At 51.7% G+C, this 18,905-nt stretch overlaps 1 protein-coding gene across 8 annotated transcripts in view; it reads left to right on the plus strand.

The window, feature by feature from the left end:
- palld (palladin, cytoskeletal associated protein) overlaps positions 1 to 18,905 on the plus strand; it is a 37,760-nt gene that overhangs the window by 17,495 nt on the left and 1,360 nt on the right. For 4 of the 8 annotated variants that reach the window (XM_029146255.2, XM_055508142.1, XM_055508143.1 and 1 more), the window contains 16 exons: positions 1,337 to 1,478; positions 1,592 to 1,615; positions 1,873 to 1,992; positions 2,522 to 3,023; positions 3,770 to 3,805; positions 12,552 to 13,223; positions 13,863 to 14,007; positions 14,266 to 14,367; positions 14,870 to 14,911; positions 15,625 to 15,846; positions 16,234 to 16,383; positions 16,574 to 16,662; positions 17,082 to 17,214; positions 18,146 to 18,353; positions 18,426 to 18,591; positions 18,708 to 18,841. In XM_029146255.2, coding sequence (XP_029002088.1) covers positions 1,337 to 1,478; positions 1,592 to 1,615; positions 1,873 to 1,992; positions 2,522 to 3,023; positions 3,770 to 3,805; positions 12,552 to 13,223; positions 13,863 to 14,007; positions 14,266 to 14,367; positions 14,870 to 14,911; positions 15,625 to 15,846; positions 16,234 to 16,383; positions 16,574 to 16,662; positions 17,082 to 17,214; positions 18,146 to 18,353; positions 18,426 to 18,591; positions 18,708 to 18,841 — 2,887 coding nt within the window. Of the gene's footprint in view, positions 1 to 1,336; positions 1,479 to 1,591; positions 1,616 to 1,872; positions 1,993 to 2,521; positions 3,024 to 3,769; positions 3,806 to 8,150; positions 8,845 to 12,551; positions 13,224 to 13,862; positions 14,008 to 14,265; positions 14,368 to 14,869; positions 14,912 to 15,624; positions 15,847 to 16,233; positions 16,384 to 16,573; positions 16,663 to 17,081; positions 17,215 to 18,145; positions 18,354 to 18,425; positions 18,592 to 18,707; positions 18,842 to 18,905 lie in introns of those variants that run through there. The other 4 variants (XM_029146250.2, XM_055508144.1, XM_055508145.1 and 1 more) reach the window with 4 other exon arrangements.

Here is an 18,905-nt window from a genome sequence, read left to right on the forward strand (position 1 = left end):
GGGCTGCGGGTCCTGGGCCGGCGGGGCCGAGACAGGCCGAGACAGAGCTTCAAACGGACCTGTCAGACCCACAAGGGTCAGGTCTCTTTCACTCGCTTCCCGCCAGTCAGCCCCTAAATCATTTTCCACTTCATTACAAAAAGATAGTTGTTCCTCGTCATCCTCCTCCTCCTCTCCCACCCAACCTCCTCCGTTTGAAAGGTTGCAGGCTTTAATCATGTCAGCGAGAGGATGTTCGCCTCTAGTGATGTCAGCACCATGATGTCACCCCAAACACACACATACATGATGCGCATTCTGCTTTTGGTCTTTCAAGAATATAGCCAAGCCACAGACACAGGGTGAGAGAGAGAGAGAGAGAGAGAGAGAGAGAGAGAGGTTCAGGCTCACACAGTGCACATTTAATTTACGCTGACACTGAGTGCCTCTTGTTGATGGATGTGCTAGCTCATGTCACTTTGACCTGTTAGCTAGAAGAGTGGAGAACAACACGGTGTTGAAAGTGGCCTCTCCATCAGCCATTATGTGGATGTTGTTTTAGTCCTGCAGCACTATTAGGTGTCGTGTGACTGACTTGGCACAGGACGGGAGGTTTGCACGGTTGAGGTTGGCCATCCCCACCTAGATTTCAATGCCCAGAGGACTGAGAGGAGCATTGTAACATGTTGAGTTGTAGTGGATGAGTTAAATGTAGGATTTAAGGACCAATGTGAATGGTTAACTTACTGTTTATTGGCATTAAATATTGGTTAAGTAGATTGTTAACCAGAAGCATGAGTAGCTCAATCTCAGCCTCTGTTCAGTGGTCATATACCCTTGAATGTTATTCAAGAACCTCCATAAGTTTAATTGTTTAATAAGAATACAATGATATGTTAAAATATAAATAGTTTGCAGTGATCATCTTTTACAAAGAATGATGCACCAAAACCAGACAACTGAATAAACAGTCAGTGGTTGTTGGAGGACGAGCACTGTTTTAATGACTCATTGTAGACTGAGGACACAACAAAAACATTTTTTGAATGATTTGTTCAGTTTAACGAGCTGGAAGATGGTCAGCAGCCATGAAAAGACTTCAACTGGCAACCTTATGCGTCTGCGTGTGTCTCGTGCCTCAAATAGTGTTTCCTGACAGTGTGTCATCCCGAACCCTCCATTTGCCTCCAACCACGTCCTCCTGTCTCCTCTGAAGTAGATTTATCCTTTTCATTATCATACGCTTTTCATTTCCTCGTCATTCGGCGCTTGCTCGCTCCTTTTTCTCATTACCTCGGTCTCAGTCTCTTATTATGTGTCTTACAACGTCCCCTTGTTCTCCCTTGAAACTGTGCAGCTCCTGCAGGACGTTCAGGCATCTGAGGGCCAGGTGGTGGTTCTGGAGTGCAGGGTCCGTGGGAGCCCCCCTTTGCAGGTCCGATGGTACCGGCAAGCGGAGGAGATCCAGGACTCCCCTGATTTTCGCATTCTGCAGAAAAGTATGGGATCCCAATGGTCGCTGCAGCTCTTTAGCACTAAATTAGTTGCACATGCCTGTGACTAAAGTATCTCTGCTCTTCCTCTCCTCATCCTATAATTTTCTGTGAATCAGAGCCTCGGTCTGCAGCTGAGCCAGGTATGACATCCCAGACTATGGTAGTATGACATAACACGCACACTCACATATTTCCCGCCTGTGTAAGTGAGGGTCACCTCAGGTGCTCCTTTCGGGCTGTTAGTCACAGACGATATGTGTGCGTGTGTCCTTCTCTCTGCTGCTTCACTGCACGTCTGGCTACGAATAGTGACTCACCAGCCGCTCGTCGCCTGATTTCTTTCCAGTGTCATGAATGATTCGATAAAGACGCACTGATTTGATGTGTGTTGTTCTAGAGGAGATCTGCACGTTGGTGATAGCCGAGGCCTTTCCAGAAGACGGAGGTTTGTTTTCCTGCACCGCCTCCAACCCCTATGGCTCCATCAACAGCACAGCCCGACTCACTGTCACAGCAGGTGAGTTGAACTGTGAGAAACAAAGAAATACAAAGTTAAGGTTTTTTTTTTAATATCAACAAAGAAAGAGCTTTTGGAACTTGACTGACTTCACCTGACTTATGTGTAGCATAACATCTGTTAGATCAGTGACCCTGTGCAGGTCCTCTGGTTTGAGGTCAGTTTTTAAACTCGTATGTTATTATATTTCAGTTAGGTGTCAATTGTATTATTATTGTGAGCTTTGTATGGGAGCAAGGTGTGAGTTGAAGCCTATGTGTATTCTGACAGACAGAACTGTGTATGTACAGTACAGGAAAGGCTGAATAAACAGGAATTGCATCATTCTGACTGGATCCAGCTGCTGCTTCAGATCAGCAGCCGTGTGTGTGTGTGTGTGTGTGTGTGTGTGTGTGTGTGTGTGTGTGTGTGTGTGTGTGTGTGTGTGTGTGTGTGTGTGTGTGTGTGTGTGTGTGTGGTGACCAGAACAAAAACTAAACATTAAAGTCCACTTTTTTCCAATTTCCTCTTGTTTTTTTCCCCTCGGCAGCTGAGGACTCATCCAGTAATGGCATGTCTGGTGAGAGCTCAGGGTTTGAGGATGCAGCAGCCTTCCCCCCTCCTCCCCCACCCACAGAGATCAGCCTCCTGGAGCTGCCACCCAAGATGCTGCCGCAGCCCAGCGCCGGGGCTTTTCCTATCAAGGAGGTGGAGATCTGGCCCAGCGTGTCTGCTCTGCCTGCAGTGCAGATGGGCTCAGCAGTGGAGGATAAGAGGAAAGAGTCTATCCAGAACGGCCATTACCCAGATCCACCATCCCCTCCAAGCCCACCTAAAGAGGCCACACCACCACCACCACCACCACCACCACCACCTCCACCTCCACCACCGCCAGCTCTGCTACAGACTGACGCTACAGCTGGCGTTCCAAGTTCAATCACAGCCCCAAGTCCAGCTCAGGTGGCCTCAGACTCACCTCCAACCCCAGACAAGCTGTCTCCATCCCCTGGGAAGGACGGCCCTCCGCTGCCGACCAAGCCCAAACCAAAGCTGTGAGTAGTGTATCTGTTGTGTCCCCATGTGTCCCCCTTAGCCCTTAGGCTAACCACTAGGAAGGGTGGGTGTGAGGCAGACAGACCAGGAGAGCTGTCTGAGGTCTAGTGGAAATGAAAGGGTTAATGGGGAATCCCGGGCCCTTTCACAGCAAACACATTCCCCTGCCTTTCTGCTGGTGTCATCGTGGCATGGTGTGTATCAGGGCGCGTCTGCGGCTGTAAACAGATCTGTGCAGCTTCTGCTGGATGGCTCCAGTTGTTCCTGTCTGACGTGGGACTTTGCGCCAAGCCCCAGACAGCGCTATTGTTTTGCACCTTTCTGTGAGCTCTGTAGGGATCAGGTAGGATGTCACTGTTATTAGAGGAGAGTGGGAAATTGAATGAGTGAGTGGCCCTGTGTTTTGAGCTGTCTGCTGTGAGCAAGCCTGTTGAGCATGGATCTGTATCACAATTGCTGATATGACTGAAGTATTTCTTCCTTTGTTAGTGGGAATACAACTCTCAACATTAGGCCACACACAACGAAATCATGTACTGGTTTATTTCGACATCCAGCAATGTTTGTCCAATTAAAGGCTGCTTCTGTGGCTTATGAGAGGCTGCATGCAGACTAGGGAATCTTGTGTTTTGCATTGCGCTGTCCATTTGCTGCATGGTCCCTAAATTTGATTCCTGGCCGTTCCTGGGTGCTTTTGCTTATCTGTTGAAATCAGTGTTATGATTTGTTAATTCTGTGCTTCCAGAGCTGAGAATTTAAAGGAGGAGGCAGAAAACTACAGGTAAATATTTAAGTATAAACTTGGTTTAGTGGCTAAAACACAGCAGTGTTTATGCAGTACTGTATGTAATAGCCTACATTACGCTTTAAAAACATGGGGGCACAGTGTAAAGCTGCTCTGTGACTTTTTCCACCATAACAACCTGAATGCTCTACTAAAAACATTTGCCTCCTGATTGTGAAGCCCTTAGTCAGCGTAAGGCATCTCTCTGCTGCTCTGTCCCCTCGAAACGCTATAATCACACAGTAAAAACCGCAGCCCTGCCTTTAACTAGAGGTCATGTTGCTGCCAGGCCTCACTCCAGCTTCCTCAGGTAACGTGTGCGAACAGGAGGCTCTGAACCTGGAGCCCCCCACCCCCCGAGGTTATCGACGCGTCCATCACATCCTGCAGCTCTGTTGGCCCGTCCTGCACAGGACGTTCGTCGTCTGTGAGCCTCACGCTGCTGTGAAACATCATCAGAACACAACAAACATGGCGTCCTTTGAGCAGTAACCCTAGTTTTCTACTTTAACAACTTTTTTTATACTTTACAAGACTTCTTTTAAATACACACTGCGGCATTCTAACAAAGCATTTTGTTTTAAATTCAGTCGACACTGTGGAAACTCTGACCCCAATGTCTTGTTTCTAGAGCGAAGTAGCTTTATTCTTTTATTGCATTTAGATAAAGGCAGAGAAGCTCAATGTAGAAGCAATTTTATTATGCAAGTAACAGAGATCAGAGTCTAGACATGAAGAACAGCCTTTTTTTTTAAGATCAAGCTTTGCTCTAAGTAAAAGTGACTCACACTCACAAAATCTTATATTATATAAATAAAATATATATTACTATATTATCCAAACAATTCCAGATTTTTCACTGTGTCCGGGATTATTTATAGAGGTGCAGCTGCATCCAAGTAAATTACAATCTTGACACCCGTGTTTTTCCAGAGAGCCGTTCATGTTCACAAATCTAGAATAAATTGTTCTAAATCATTGGAATAACACGCTGGAAGCCTGTGTAGGAGATGCTTTTCGTTTTAACAACACTGAGCTGATGAGGTGGAGGAAGTGGCTGTGTGACTTGGCAGGCGGGGCGGCCTGCTGGAGACCTGAGCTGTGAAAACAGACCTGATGTTTTCTCCCTGCAGAAGGAGGTCGGTCGCTTGGCATTTGGGTTCGCCGCCTGGTGTTGACGCCAGATGTGGAGAATCGAAGGAAGCCGCCAACGGAGCGGCTCGCCGGCCCGTTGGGGGCTGCATTTGACCCAGGCTCTGGGCTGAGAGAGAAAGCAGAATCTTTCATAGACTGTCCTTTTGTGGGCTCCTCACATGATTCCACGCACAGCAACAAATGACTTTTTGGATAGTAACTAAGATAGTTATTTAAATTATCAGCTAGAAGACAACCAGTGTCTAAATCTGACAGATCTGACAGGACCGAAGGCTGCTACAGTATATAGACATTAAACAGCCGTGAGCTGATACTTTGAGACAGACCATATTTCAGCTGGATGAAACTCTGCATCTCGACATGAGGTCATCGCCGTGTTGGACAGAGTTATGGCCTGTCCTGATTCGACATAACAACTCCCCTGTGTTCAGGGCTCTGCAGGCTTTAACTGTACACACGTGACCCTCTGTAAAGTTATATCATGATGGACTAACAACACCTGGAGCTTGTAAATCTCTGTGTGTTGATGAGTGTGTGTCGATGGATGAGGTGTTAGTGCCGTCGGTGTCCGGTGTCCGTTTTCGTACACTGATTAAGGTTTGTGCTTGCTGAGTGCGACAATTTGTGTTTTGTGCGATCGCTCCAGTATTTTTCACCAGTGCAGAGGTAAATAAACATGTACATTTGTATGTTTTTGTACATTAGGTATGTTGCTATATGCTTCTATAGCCCCCTTTTTTATCATTACACCTTTAACATTAGCGCTTGATAATGAACCCCGTCTATGTGAATGTGGAAAACAAGGCTTCAAGTCAAAGGAGGAGACTCTGAGCATTCAGTGCAACACGCTGAAGGTGATAATCGGGGAAAAGCGTGGCATTATGGGCTGGGATAATGTCTGGGTGGGCATCAAGTCGCATAGCAGCAATTATCTTTGAGCCATTCTGAAGTTTCATCTCTTGTTTCATAAGCCCAGAAATCAACTCTGACTCGTGAAATTGTTCTCTTGCACGGATGTCGCTCCACAAAGTGATTTTCACGCATGAGCTGAACTCTCACAAGAAACATGCCTGTGGAATTTTTCCTGCGCATGTTAATTTTTTAGCCAGCGACTCCAAATAATGAAAAGCAGGCATGCATCAGCACTTAACGGCACCTCAAGCTGGTCTTTTCTCATTACATTGATGTTTGCATGATTCAGGTCGGCTCGGTGCTGTAACAACCACTGGCTGCTTGGGTAATCTATGCTGATACCTGCTCATAAAATCCGTAGAGACACCAAAAATGCGTGAGCGAAATTAAAGCAGGCCCGAAAACCCCACTGTACATACAGTGTGAAATAGCAGCACCTCATTACACTCATAAAAGGCTTTTAATTGAAACAACTAGAGCAGATGTGTCAAAGGAGAAAGTGGAAAAATCCACCACTTTCTAAGCTCCAGGTCACAACAGTGACCCAAAGCATTCCTAAAGGCTGGATGTTACCGCTTAGCTGATGCTCATACTGATGTTCTCATAACTGATTGTAACCATTAATTCGAAGACAGGTTTATGCTCAACACTGAGGAGATTTGATTCCTATCCAACGTCCAAAACCAGCCGATCGCACAAACGCAGCGTTTGCAGCCTCCAGCCCCCGGCAGCCCACAGTAACGGCGTGTTTGGGTGTGTGCATCCAGGCCCGGCTGCATACAGTACCCCTCTCTGTCCACGTCCACTGACATAATTACTGTGCCGCAGAGATTAAATGATCTCTGCAGTAGCTCCAAACCTCTCTAACCCCAGCGAGGTTGTCGTCGGGGCAACAGAACAGACACTGAGGGCAACAAAGCGCTTTGCCAGCAGCCCTCACTGTGTCACACACTCAGCTCGACCGGGGTTTCGCTGCCGTGTGGCGGCAGGTGATTGGCTGCCGCTTTCCTGTCCTCCGCTGCTTTATTAATGGCACCGGCGGTTTGCTTTTTCTGGGGTCTACACGTCTGTTTCAGTGCTGAGCAATGGGCTGCGGCTGCCAGGATTTGTCGCATATCTGCGCCGTGACTCAGAGCTTCCTCTCGGCAGTGTGTTTGTGTTTACGAGGCACAAGTCATGAACTCTCTAATGAAGTATTAACAATCACTTTCTTGTCGAGGTGTTGCTTGTGGTTTAATGGAAAGCAGGAAACATGCATGTTAAACAGCCACATATGGTGCCGGCTACTCGGAGAACTCTGCTTGTGGTTCATCATCATCAAACATGTAATTAAAAATGGAAGCAAAACACTGCCTGTGGATCTGTTCCCTCGTATATACTTTGGTGAGTGCAGGCCACACGGGGTTTTGATTATCTGGGGGCACGGAAAAGGAAAGAAACTAAACGTTAGTTGTCACCAGAGAGAGAGGGAGGTTGTGCAACAGAATAAGTGAAATGAAGTCACCAGAGACACAAGAGAGCAGGAAAGTAGATAATTTCACATCAACATCCAGAGTCAGAGATGGGCAGTCCTTAAAAGGACATGGGAGAAAGAGGATTGGCTGTTACTCCACACAGAACAAGCACTGGATTGGTCGGCTGAGCTAGAATGACCTGCACAGAATGGAGAAACTTTCCAAATAAGGAAGAGAGTTGTGGGATCTGACCTTCGTAGTGCGCAGAGGGGGCTGAAAGAGAGAGAGAGAGAGAAAGCGCGATGAAAAGACGCACAGAGGGATGAAGGGAGCAGGAGATCAGGGTGTATGCTTGGGAGTTGACAGCATGGAAACTAGCAGGCCTCAGTGATCCCCTCATCGGAGGCTGAACACCCTGGAATGTTAAACACAGAGAAACCCGTCAGCCCACAGACACACGCACTCAGACAATCACATTGTTCACCAATGACATCAATCAGATTAGTCTGATTGAGATTGTGACTCCGATGGTCGGGTCTGACTCGCCTCCAAGTGTCAGTGACTCGCAACTCGAGACAGGGAGAGGGCTCACACACACACACACACACACACACACACACACACACACACACACACACACACACACACACACACACACACACCACACACACACACACACACACACACACACACACACACACTACACTGGACCAGGTCTCCCACCTCCCATCTACTTGCTGTGACTCATCGCAGCCTCAAAATACCCACTCCCTCTAAAAATAGAAGCGTTCTCCAGAAATAGAAGGGAAGTTTTGTTTCATCTCACAAATATGAAGTGGAAAACTCTTTAATTGTGTAACTGAATATTTTGGGGCATATTTCACAGGATGAAATCACATCCCTGTGGTCTTGATCATGTGCTCATGCGATTCTGCATTAGCACCAAACATTCCATTGATCCAGTAGGTGAAACCTCCAGGTTCTAGGTGTTGGTTGAGCCAAGGTTCCTTTCTGTGTGGAGCTGCACGTTCCACCCACGTCTCTCTGGTTAACGATCTATGAACAAGGCTCCGCCCCCCTGACCTTTATGAAGACGAGCAGTAAAGATACGGGATGGATACAGATAATCATGTGCTCTGTCATCATGTAGAGAAGAAGGGTAGATAAAATATTAGTGTGTAATATTTCTTTTCCAGTTTTAACCTCAAAGCTGAAACCGAGAAAAACTGTACAGTTACTTTTTAACTCCCACTAAACTCTTATTCTGAAAAAGGACAGCGTTTGGTGAAAAGAGTGGGTGCTTTTATTGTGAAGAGGAGGAGTCCACAGACAGACTTGACTCATGCTGGCAGAGAGAGGGGGGGAGAGAGAGAGGCTGCGTGTGTCACTGGCTGCTCGCTGCTCTATATATGCAGCTCGTACCTGGCAGGGCTGCACTCAGACCCAGTCCACGCTCCTGCAGGGGACTATCAGGCTATCGGAGCTGCTGCTGCACACGACACCACAACACTGCAGGTAAAACTCTTCTCTTGTGTAGACTGACAAGCCGTTTACAGTGAGCAGGACTGAAAGAGTAAGAGAAGAATGTATTTCCTTAAGCTTTGGAGAGAACTAGCCATGAGTTGTGTTCTTTGGGCTGATAAGACACTGGAAGAACAGACAGATGATGGAGGTAGAGCGAGGACTGGGTTTTCATGATGACACGCGCCCATTCATTTCTTAGAGGCTCTGAAAATGCGTAGAGTTGGGACCGTGAAGGCACAAAGAGGAGAGAGGTGCTGGTTTGAGCGCGGAGCCTGCGATGCAGACTGACAGTGCTTACGCAGCGAGCCTTGTTTGTGTGCACAGCTCCTCGGTGGAGTCAGATGGATTAGTTAACACAATAGAGCCTGTTAGGTGAGAAAGCAGGCGTCTTACTGGGCTGTGACTCTTCTGTCTCGCTCTTCGTCTCCCCCCTTCCTCCTCCTCCTCCTCTCCCCTTGCTCCTGCTGCTAATCCCATTTGATGGCCACGTCTTTCCCACTCCGATCCAGTGAAGAATGTCCTCAGCATTCCTGCTATTGAAAAAACCCCTGGTCTCACTTGGTCGGCGAAGACCGGTGAAATGATGGAAGGATGAACGCAGGCGTCTTGGGAGGAGCAGGGCTGTCCGATTGTGGAGAGCCCTCTTCACCTACACTTGGTTGTGAAACGCGAGCGCCGATAGGGAGCAAGCGGGAAAGTAATACTAGAAGAAGAAAGGATGGAAGTGGGGCAGAGTGAGAGTGGGTGAATGGAGCAGCCGTGAGCTGGAATAAGAAAAACAGCCCTGTGCTGCGTTTTAAACAGAGAGAGAGGGGGGGAAGGAAAACAGTCTGGTTCTGTTTTATGTGGTGTGTCTGCAATTAGAGCCAAAGAGAACGAAGAGAAGGGGGAGTCGGGGGGGTGGGGGGTTAGAGGCAGCACGAGAACAAAGGCTGCGGGAAAACGCGTGGTCTGACAGGGAAGGAACGACCTGTTGAACATGGTGCTTCCTGCAGCAGCAGCTGCAGCAGCAGCAGCCTGGGAGATGTGATGATGGTGAAGCGTTGGTGGAGGTTTGGGGTGAAAGCACAGCCGGTCCTGAGAGGGCGCTAGCAGCCATGTAGTGACACTTAATATTTACATACATACATTAAAACCTAATGACAGACAAGGCGTGAGGGGCGTGATGTAAACTGGATTATAACATGACTCCGCTCCAGACAGAGATGACAAAGCGTTGCTCAGTGCATCAGCCAGACGGGTCCTAAGTCTGAGTGCAGCGGTTTAAAGCTGACGGGTTTAGTCAGCCACGGTTGCAGCCGGCAGCGCGTCAACGCCCGAGGCCGTCACACACGATGATGCAAAGCTGTGACGCGTAGGATGTGAAATCCTGATCGCTCTGTGTGTGACTAAGTCGATGTCTAACACTGAGAGGGAATCTGCTCGTGTGTGTGTGTGTGTGTGTGTGTGTGTGTGTGTGTGTGTTTCCACGCTGTTTGTGTTGTAGAGGTGAAACCACTGCTCAGTTTGACTTTCAGATATAAATCATTAACCGACACCAAGGTCACACCGTTACTTAGCCACAGGTGTGTGTGGGAACAAACACAGCCTTTAGGAGCAGCCTCACGCTGTTTACAGAAGGAAATCCCCCATTACGGGCGACGTACACTCAACAACTTCCTGCCATCCGCCGGCCGGCCGGCTCCTGAGACGGCTCCGTCTTCCTGCAGCCAGCTGCGGCGCTAACGGGTTAGCCGGCGGGCGGCTCGCGGGCGCTCCAGCCGCGAGGACGGCGGCGAGGGGGTTCTCACGCATCCCGGCTTGTTATCGTTCAGGAAGCACAAACAAGTAAACACGGCCGTTTAAGATGTGAGGGTCTCCCTTTATTGAAGCAAGATGCTGCTGAAGGCCCGAGAGAGACCCAAACCCACTCCAGACCAGATTCCTCGTTTCCCCTTCCACCCGTCTTTCATTTCCCTCCCTACCAAAGAATTTACAGGCAGGATCCAGCCCAAGGAAATTATTTTTCAGGATGAAATGGGAAGACTTAACTGCTTTGCCTATTTTTACTTCAAAAAAAAAAAAAAAAGAGAGAGCGAGGCAATGAGAGCGGCAGACGCAGCAGTGATTCTGTGTTACAGCTGGAATGACAGACAGAGGAGCTGGAGCGCTTTCTCCCAGCGAAGCGCGGCGCTGTGGTCCAGCTGGCTCGGAGCGGGGCAGCAAAACAGAGGCGTTGGCATGGCGACAGAGGAGCACTTCCCTCCTCATGTCCCCACTGCAGCGCAGACAAAGACTAAGCGGCCCGGTGGAGGTCTGCTCTGCTCCCCGAGCTATTTGCAGCTACGTTATAATCACTTACGCTTGGCTTTGGGCAGAGGTTGTGCTGCTTTTGAGGAGACAGCTGGGATGAAAGGGCCCAAAGCCCAGCGCCTTGTGGCCACGGCGGCTTGGCTGCTAGAAGGCGGAGGTTGCACTTCTGCTGGGTCACGGCGTCCGGGTGGATCCGAGCTCTCCTGCAGATACGCCACTTTGTGCCGCGTCACGACAGGGTGACGCCGAGTCAGCTCGTTTGACAGCACGGCGGCGGCCGCTAGATAACGTCCTCCTCCCCCAGTCACACGTCTCCGCAGGACGGCGTCGGAGGCCGCGTTTGAAGCCCCTCGAAGCAGCGTGTCGGGGAGAGAGAGAGGGGACGCGGCGAGGAAATGGAGTGCGCTTCCTCCCCGCGGGCGCTTCTTCCTGATGCTCTGACAGCACGGCCAAAAAAGGAATCAAGGCCCCGCGCGGCGCCGCCAGCCTCGCGAGCTGCCAAACTATTCCTGTAAAAGCTCCTTTTTGGTGGAGGGGGGGGGTGCGTAAAGAAACGCTGAGTCGATGGGGTGGTGAGAGGCAGAAAGGACCAGGTCCATGGGCTGGTGAGCAGAGTAAGCGGCTGCGGCACAGCAATCAGTCATGTTGCTATTGGACGGCGCGCTGCATTTGTCACAGCTGTCAGTTCACTGGTGCTGTTTGTAAATGTAGACGGGTGGAGGGGGGGGCACAGGAAGGGCTCTGATGAAAAATAAGCCAACGACTTCGCTGGTTATTCCACACCTGGAACAGATTAGGGCACGGGAGCCCCCCCCCCCCAGCATGCGCGGCTGCTTTCGCCTTTGTCCTGAGGTGTTTTTGAAGTCCGCCGTCTTTCCAACTCTCCGGGTGCTGACGTGAAGCTTGTTTTGCGAGACTTCGGGGCCAATGACACCAGCAGAGTTCCCACTCTCCCGCGATGACATGACAGCGCTGTGAATCAGCCACGCTGTGGGAGTGTCCTCTGTGAAAGAGCCCAGCACGTCATCGCCGGGACGAAAATCCCCCGTCACACAGATGGCACAGCGTTGTGTTTGTGTTTTTCATAGAGTCTGTGAGAGTCTCACACCAGCACAACTGTAACACAGGATTGAACCAGTGATTCAGCTCAGCTCCTGTTGAAAAGCATTCGGCCGATGACATCATCAGACTATGAGGCTTTCACTGTTTTTGACTTGTCAATCTCCTTCAGGTTCCCATTTCATAGATGAACCAACCAAACAAACAAGACAAGCCCATTACGTTATGTATAAACTAAAACGCCATCATTTCTCCAGTTCTGACCTCATGACCTCTGACCTTTCCCCTTAGCTATGAAAATTCCTGGCGTCAGTGTTTGACATCTGTCACCTGCTTCTTTTTTGCAGGAACGCGTCCCAGCTGAAGCAGCTGCAGGACCAGATTCTCTTGGAGCAGCAGGAAGCAGCCAGTTGGCAGCAGCAGCAGCAGCAGCAGCAGCAGCAGGAAGTCCCGCCTCCACCCCAGGAAGCGCCTCCACCACCTCCTCCTCCTCCTCCGTCTCCGCCGCTCCCCCCTCCCCCCTCCTTCCAGGAGCTGGAGAGCAGCGTAGCCATGCAGGCCAGCACCTTCAACTACGCCCGGCCCAAGCAGTTCATCGCCGCCCAGAGCCCGGGCGCGGCCGCCTACGTGGGCCCGTCCTCCGGCTCCTCCGGGTCCAACCTGTCCTCGCCCCTGTCTCCCTCCGCCTCGCACAAGCCCTTCGGCAGGGTGCCGATGCCGCCCCTCTCCAAGTCTGGCAGCGTGGAGTCTCCGGGCTCCCCCTCCTTCCCGCCCCCGCCGCCCCCCTTCCTCAGCGCCGCTAACCTGCCCGCTCTGTCCGGTTCCGCCCAGGACTTCCCCCCTCCCCCTCCGCCTCCCCCTCCGCCCCTCTCCATGTCTCCAGCCCACTCGGACGTGTCCTCGCCGTTCTCGTCGGTCCCTCCGTCTCCTGCCTCCAGCTTCCTATCCTCCGTGTTGCCCTCCACGCCAGGCAGCCCCCCAGTCAACGCTCTGGGCCTCCCCAAAGGCAACGGCACTGTGTGAGTACCCCCCCCCCCACGGTGTCACGCTATGCAACAGTCTACTTGTTATACAAAGTATGTCTCAGCAACTGTCTGCTGCTGGATGGAAGATGACGCGTTTACATTTTTAGGCAGCATGTTTACAGAAACCCCCCCATGACACATAACGGAGTCCCTAGGGTGCCGAACCTTGGCCTCTGCAGAACTAGACAATATACACAAAGAGTCAGAGTCGGCGGTGAGTCAGAATCAAATAAGCAATGCTATCAGTGCGTTCAGCGACGTCAAGGCTGCACAGCTGATACGAGCTGCGGGGTTTCACCCCAGACTCATCATGTTGAGCTGGCAGATAAAACCTGACGGCCCCGGAGAGTGGAGCTTGCTTATTTTCCTTTGCCTCCATCACGGACATCCCGCCTTGAACCCGTTGCCAGTCGTTTTTCATCGGCCCCTCGCTCGGCCCTGCGCTCCCCCTCCCGCCCTGGCATTCCTGCCGCACTCGCCAGAGATAAGACGACACGCTGTGGAATGCTTATAGCCGGACACGTCCAGATAAGGCTGGACGTGAGGGAGGGGGGGGGGGGGGCTGCGGAGATAAGCCGCGTGCGTCTCACAGCGGAGTGCTGACAGAAGGCTGTTGTGTTGTCCTCCCCTCAGCAAAGCGTTCCCCAGGAAGTCCTCGGTCACCAAGACGCCCCGCATCGCCTCCGACTCGGACATCCAGGGGTCCAAAGATGCCGTCATCCAGGACCTGGAGAGAAAGCTGCGCTTTAAAGAGGAGCGGATAAGCAATGGTCAACAGGTGTGTGTGTGTGTGTGTGTGTGTGTGTGTGTGTGTGTGTGTGTGTGTGTGTGTCTATTACTACAGGAGAATGAGCGAATCCAGTAACACAGATTAACCAGTCATCCATCTGTACCACCCTCAGCATAATAGTCCATCCGCAATAAATGATGACATCAATAATTAACATGAGGCTTAGAAACCGCTGACGGTGTGTGACGGTGTGTTGGGCCACTCACACACTAACCAACGCTGACCCCGATTAATCCCTGCTTTCAGAGGTTAACCTATGAGGAGAAGATGGCTCGCAGGCTGCTGGGCGCCGACAACGCCGCCACAGTCCTAAACACACAGGACACAGAGGAGGAGCCGGTCACACAGGTAGGGAGTCTTGATATGGGCTGCAGGGGCAGAACCACGCACACGCACACGCACACGCACACACACACACACAAACACACACACACACACACACACACACACACACACACACACACACACACACACACGACTGATGCTCTGCTCCACTGGCTTTCCTTTGTGTACAGTCAGTTTTGACTGCACCCCACCCCCACCACCCCCCTGCTCCACCCGTCTTCCCCCTGTAAACACTGCTGAGGACCAAGTTCTAAACGCTCCATAAAAAGCTCGGTTTATGCAGACTGGTAGAACGCAGAGTAACGCTGTTTGCAGCATCACGTGATCACAGACGGATGTTATTCATGTTTTCACACAAGCTGCCGTTGCTGCATGTTAAGCTTCTCCACTGTGTGTCAACCATCACGGCTTTGAGCATGTGACGCACGTGTCCGGGTGTTTGATACCGTGTGTGACACACACCATGGCCCAACACAAGGACCAAACCTCTTCTTTCTCTCGACAGGAGGACAGGAAGTCACCCGATAGAGACTTTTTCTCCCTCAAGGTTCTGTTAAACCTTCTTTCAGACACACTGTCACTGATAAATCATAGTTGTGCGTCTCACCCACTTCCTGTACAACACAGCACATAAAACCCACTTCAACCTGTGTGATGTGGTTCTACAGCTGATGTGACGTTAACGGAGCACACCTCTCTGGAACTTTCTTGACCAACCTGTGTCGTCTGAACTGAGCCAGACAACGACGCATGTTGGAGCTTGACTGCAACACAAACGCCTGCGAGCGTGTTTGCTTAGTCAGACCACACTTCGTCTGCTGCTGTCACGCAACGCATGCTGCCCTCTTCATCGGTGTTTGGCATTAGCTGGCAGTTAAGTCACGTCCTCTGTCGTGTTTGAGATTTGAGCACGGCCGTTCTCGCTCAGAGTCCAGTGGGACGAGCTGCAGCCGCTGACTCCGTTGATCAGGACGAGCCTCGTCTGCAGCAGCGTGAGCTCCGGAGGAACCAACAAACCTCCAGCTGTGCTCGAGCCTGTCATTATCTGTGTGATGTGTCATCGCTCTGTGCTGCTCTGCAGATGTTCCCTCTGAGAGATTGACGAGGGTGTCGGGAGGCGGGAGTGGCTCGTTTGGGCAGAGGCAATAAGAAATCAAGAGAAAGTTCAGCCGGGGGGACGATGCAGACAGGTTCAGCGGGGTCTGAGACACTGGGAAGGGGCTTCTGATGACAGCTCTGCTCGTCTTCCCTGGCGTGTAGGAATACAAAGTGTCCAGCTTCGAGCAGCGCCTCATCAGCGAGATCGAGTTCCGCCTGGAGCGCTCCCCCGTGGAGGAGTCGGACGACGACGTGCAGCACGACGACGGCGACGAGCAGCAGGGGGCGGCGCCGTCCTTCGACCACAAGCTCAAACACTACAAAGTGTTTGAGGGCATGCCGGTCACCTTCTCCTGCAAGGTCAACGGAGACCCCAAACCAAAGGTGGGACCCTCTTCATATTACTGAAAGGATGTCATCGGCCGCATGAGCAAACACAAGTGGTGATTGCGGTCGTTAGATCCACATTCTGAGGTATTTCTGATGACTTTGGCCTCGCTGCCTGGGAGTTGCTGAGTTTGAGAACTGAGCGCGTCCTGTGTGCCGTGATAAGGAGAGGCCCTTTGCACAAACACGCTCCGGCCTGAGCTGGCTGCCGGCCTCCGTCCGCATTAACGATGTGGCGACGACAGGCCTCAGGATAAACTGATGAAATTAAAGGGAGGCCCAGAGATAACGGTCACCAGGGGATAGGGGTTAAATGACAGGATCCGAGTGTAACAAACGCGCAGAGGCCTGTACGGCTCTGACTCTGGACGCCTTGTGCCGCAGGTTTACTGGTTCAAAGACGGCAAGCAGATCTCCAAGAGGAGCGAGCACTACAGGATCAGCCGGGACGCGGATGGAACCTGCTCCCTGCACACGGCCGCGGCCTCGCTGGACGATGACGGCAACTACACCGTCATGGCCGGCAACCCGGCGGTACGTCAGCTCGTTAGGCTAACGGCCTCCATCCTGAGGAGGAAGAGGGCGTCGAGAGAGACGGGAAACCACTAAAGCACTGACGAGGGTCAGCGGTTTCCGGCTTGGGCGCTCACATTTTGTGTCCACACCTCATGCGTCTCTCTCTCTCTCTCTCTCTCTCTGTCTCTCTCTCTCTCTCCCCTCACAGGGCAGGGTGAGCTGCACCGGCAGGATGATGGTGCAGGCGGTGAACCAGCGCGGCCGCAGCCAACGGCCCACGCCCGGACACATGCGCAGGTGAGGCTGCGCTGACAGAAAAGATGGCCGCTCGCCATCTGCTCGCCCCACATCGTTTTGTTCAGACGTGAAGCAGCTGTTGACGCAGAAGCGCCGGCTTTGAGCTGAATCACTCCTCGCTCTTTGTGGGGCTGTCATGTGGATGTGAGGGAACACCTGCAGCGTGCCCGGCCCCGTTCACCCAGAGCCCGCTAGCGCGGCTCGCACCTGTAGCGCCTTCTCTGCACGACACGAGCAGCTGCAGTCGGCAGCGAGAAGCGAGATCATAATCAGACATTCTTCATCTCCCTCCCCGGCTGACGTGCAGGCGGGGCGGTGATGTCATCGTTGTTGGGGCAGAGCCACCTACTGGTCCTGACCCGCTGTCTCGGTCTCCACTCAGCTGTTTTCATTTCACATTTCACCCCTCTGCTGCTCAGGCCCAGGTCCAGGTCCAGAGACAGCGGCGACGAGAACGATAACATCCAGGAGCGTCACTTCCGCCCTCACTTCCTGCAGGCGCCGGGTGACCTCATCGTTCAGGAGGGACGCCTGTGCCGCATGGACTGCAAGGTGAGCGGAAGAGAAGACCAATTATGGAGCTTTATGATCTGGCACATGATGATTTAAACTTTATATGCTGCTTTGATTTACCCTTGTGTAGGTGAAAACTCACTATGAAATAAAAGTGCTTTAAAATAACCGAGACATGGCTGGAAGAGAGCGCTGGCCACAGCAAAGAGAATATTTTAATCATAGTAATAAAGAAAAGGCCTTTTCTGATCCGCCCTTTAATTCAGGGAGAGTCCGTCTCGCTGCTGCCAAGAAAACATTTCTCTTTCTGTCTAATCCAGCTTTTTAGGGAATATAAAAACTAGCAGAGACACCGTGTTTCATCACCGCCTCGCGGTATGAAGGTCTCAGAAGACAGGGAGAACACAGAGGTGTCGCTTTTCAGGGATCAGCTGGAATCAGGTTTTCTCCAGTTATCGTTCCTTGTTCTCGTTCCCCCGTCACGTTGCCGCGCTGCAGCCGAGACTCTTTGAAAACCGGCACATGTAATAAAACGAAACCGACCCACAATTAAGTTGCCATGAAAAGCCTGCCTTCTTAAGCCTGTCAGAAATAAGCCGAGCGCCTCCGTCCTCCTGAGCCTTCAACGTGGAGGATAATTATAGCAAATATTTGTGTCCAGAGCGTTTGGGCTTCTCCAGAGTTTTCATGCTACGGCTAAAAACGTAGCGAGCCGCTTCCAGAAGCACTCATCACTTATCGCCATGCAGTCTCCTTAGTGACGAGAACATGAAGGTGCTTGTTCATACACAGATGGAGCACAGATGACACCTGGCTCCACTGGGAAACACAGCACCGAAACACTGCCGCCTGCATGTTCCACCGTAAACACGCAACATGTGCGGCTAAGATGCTCATTTTGTCCAAGGCCGGACTGTGTAAACACTGAAGCCAAGCATCCTCACGCGTTCACTGCCTTTGCACCCCGCAGGTGAGCGGCCTGCCCACTCCGGACCTCATCTGGCAGCTGAACGGACAGACCATCCGGCCCGACTCCGCCCACAAGATGCTGGTGAGGGAGAACGGCGTGCACTCGCTGGTCATCGAGCCGGTGACGAGCCGCGACGCCGGCATCTACACCTGCATCGCCAGCAACAGGGCTGGACAGAACTCCTTCAACCTGGAGCTCATCGTGGCTGGTGAGCAGACCCGCAGACGGCACATGGGGGGGGGGTGATGCGACCAGGAGGTGAACGTGAGTCTGTCCACAGCCAAAGAGATGCACAAGGCCCCCTCGTTCATCGAGAAGCTGCAGAACACAAGCGTGGCCGAGGGTCATCCTGTGAGGCTGGAGTGCCGCGTGGCCGGCGTTCCGTACCCGCAGATCTTCTGGAAACGGGAGAACGAATCCTTCACCCACAACACGGACAGAATCAGGTGAAACACGAAGAACCGCTTGAAACACTCCCTGCTGTTTGCTTCAGCCTCGCACATGGAGGGGGATTAGAAGGCTGAGCTAATCCCTTCCTGTGTATGTTTTTTTTTTTACCCAGCATGCACCAGGACAACTGTGGCTACTTGTGTATGATCATCCAGCCAGCGCTGAAAGAGGATGCCGGTTGGTACACGGTGTCAGCGAAGAACGAAGCTGGCATCGTGTCCAGCACCGCACGCCTCGACGTCCACGGTATGCTCCCTGCTGAGAGCGAGCGAGAGAGAGCGAGAGAGAGAGAGACACACACACTCCCTCT

Source organism: Betta splendens, chromosome 4 (genome assembly GCF_900634795.4).
Source record: "Betta splendens chromosome 4, fBetSpl5.4, whole genome shotgun sequence".
In the NCBI taxonomy this organism is placed as follows: Eukaryota; Metazoa; Chordata; class Actinopteri; order Anabantiformes; family Osphronemidae; genus Betta; species Betta splendens.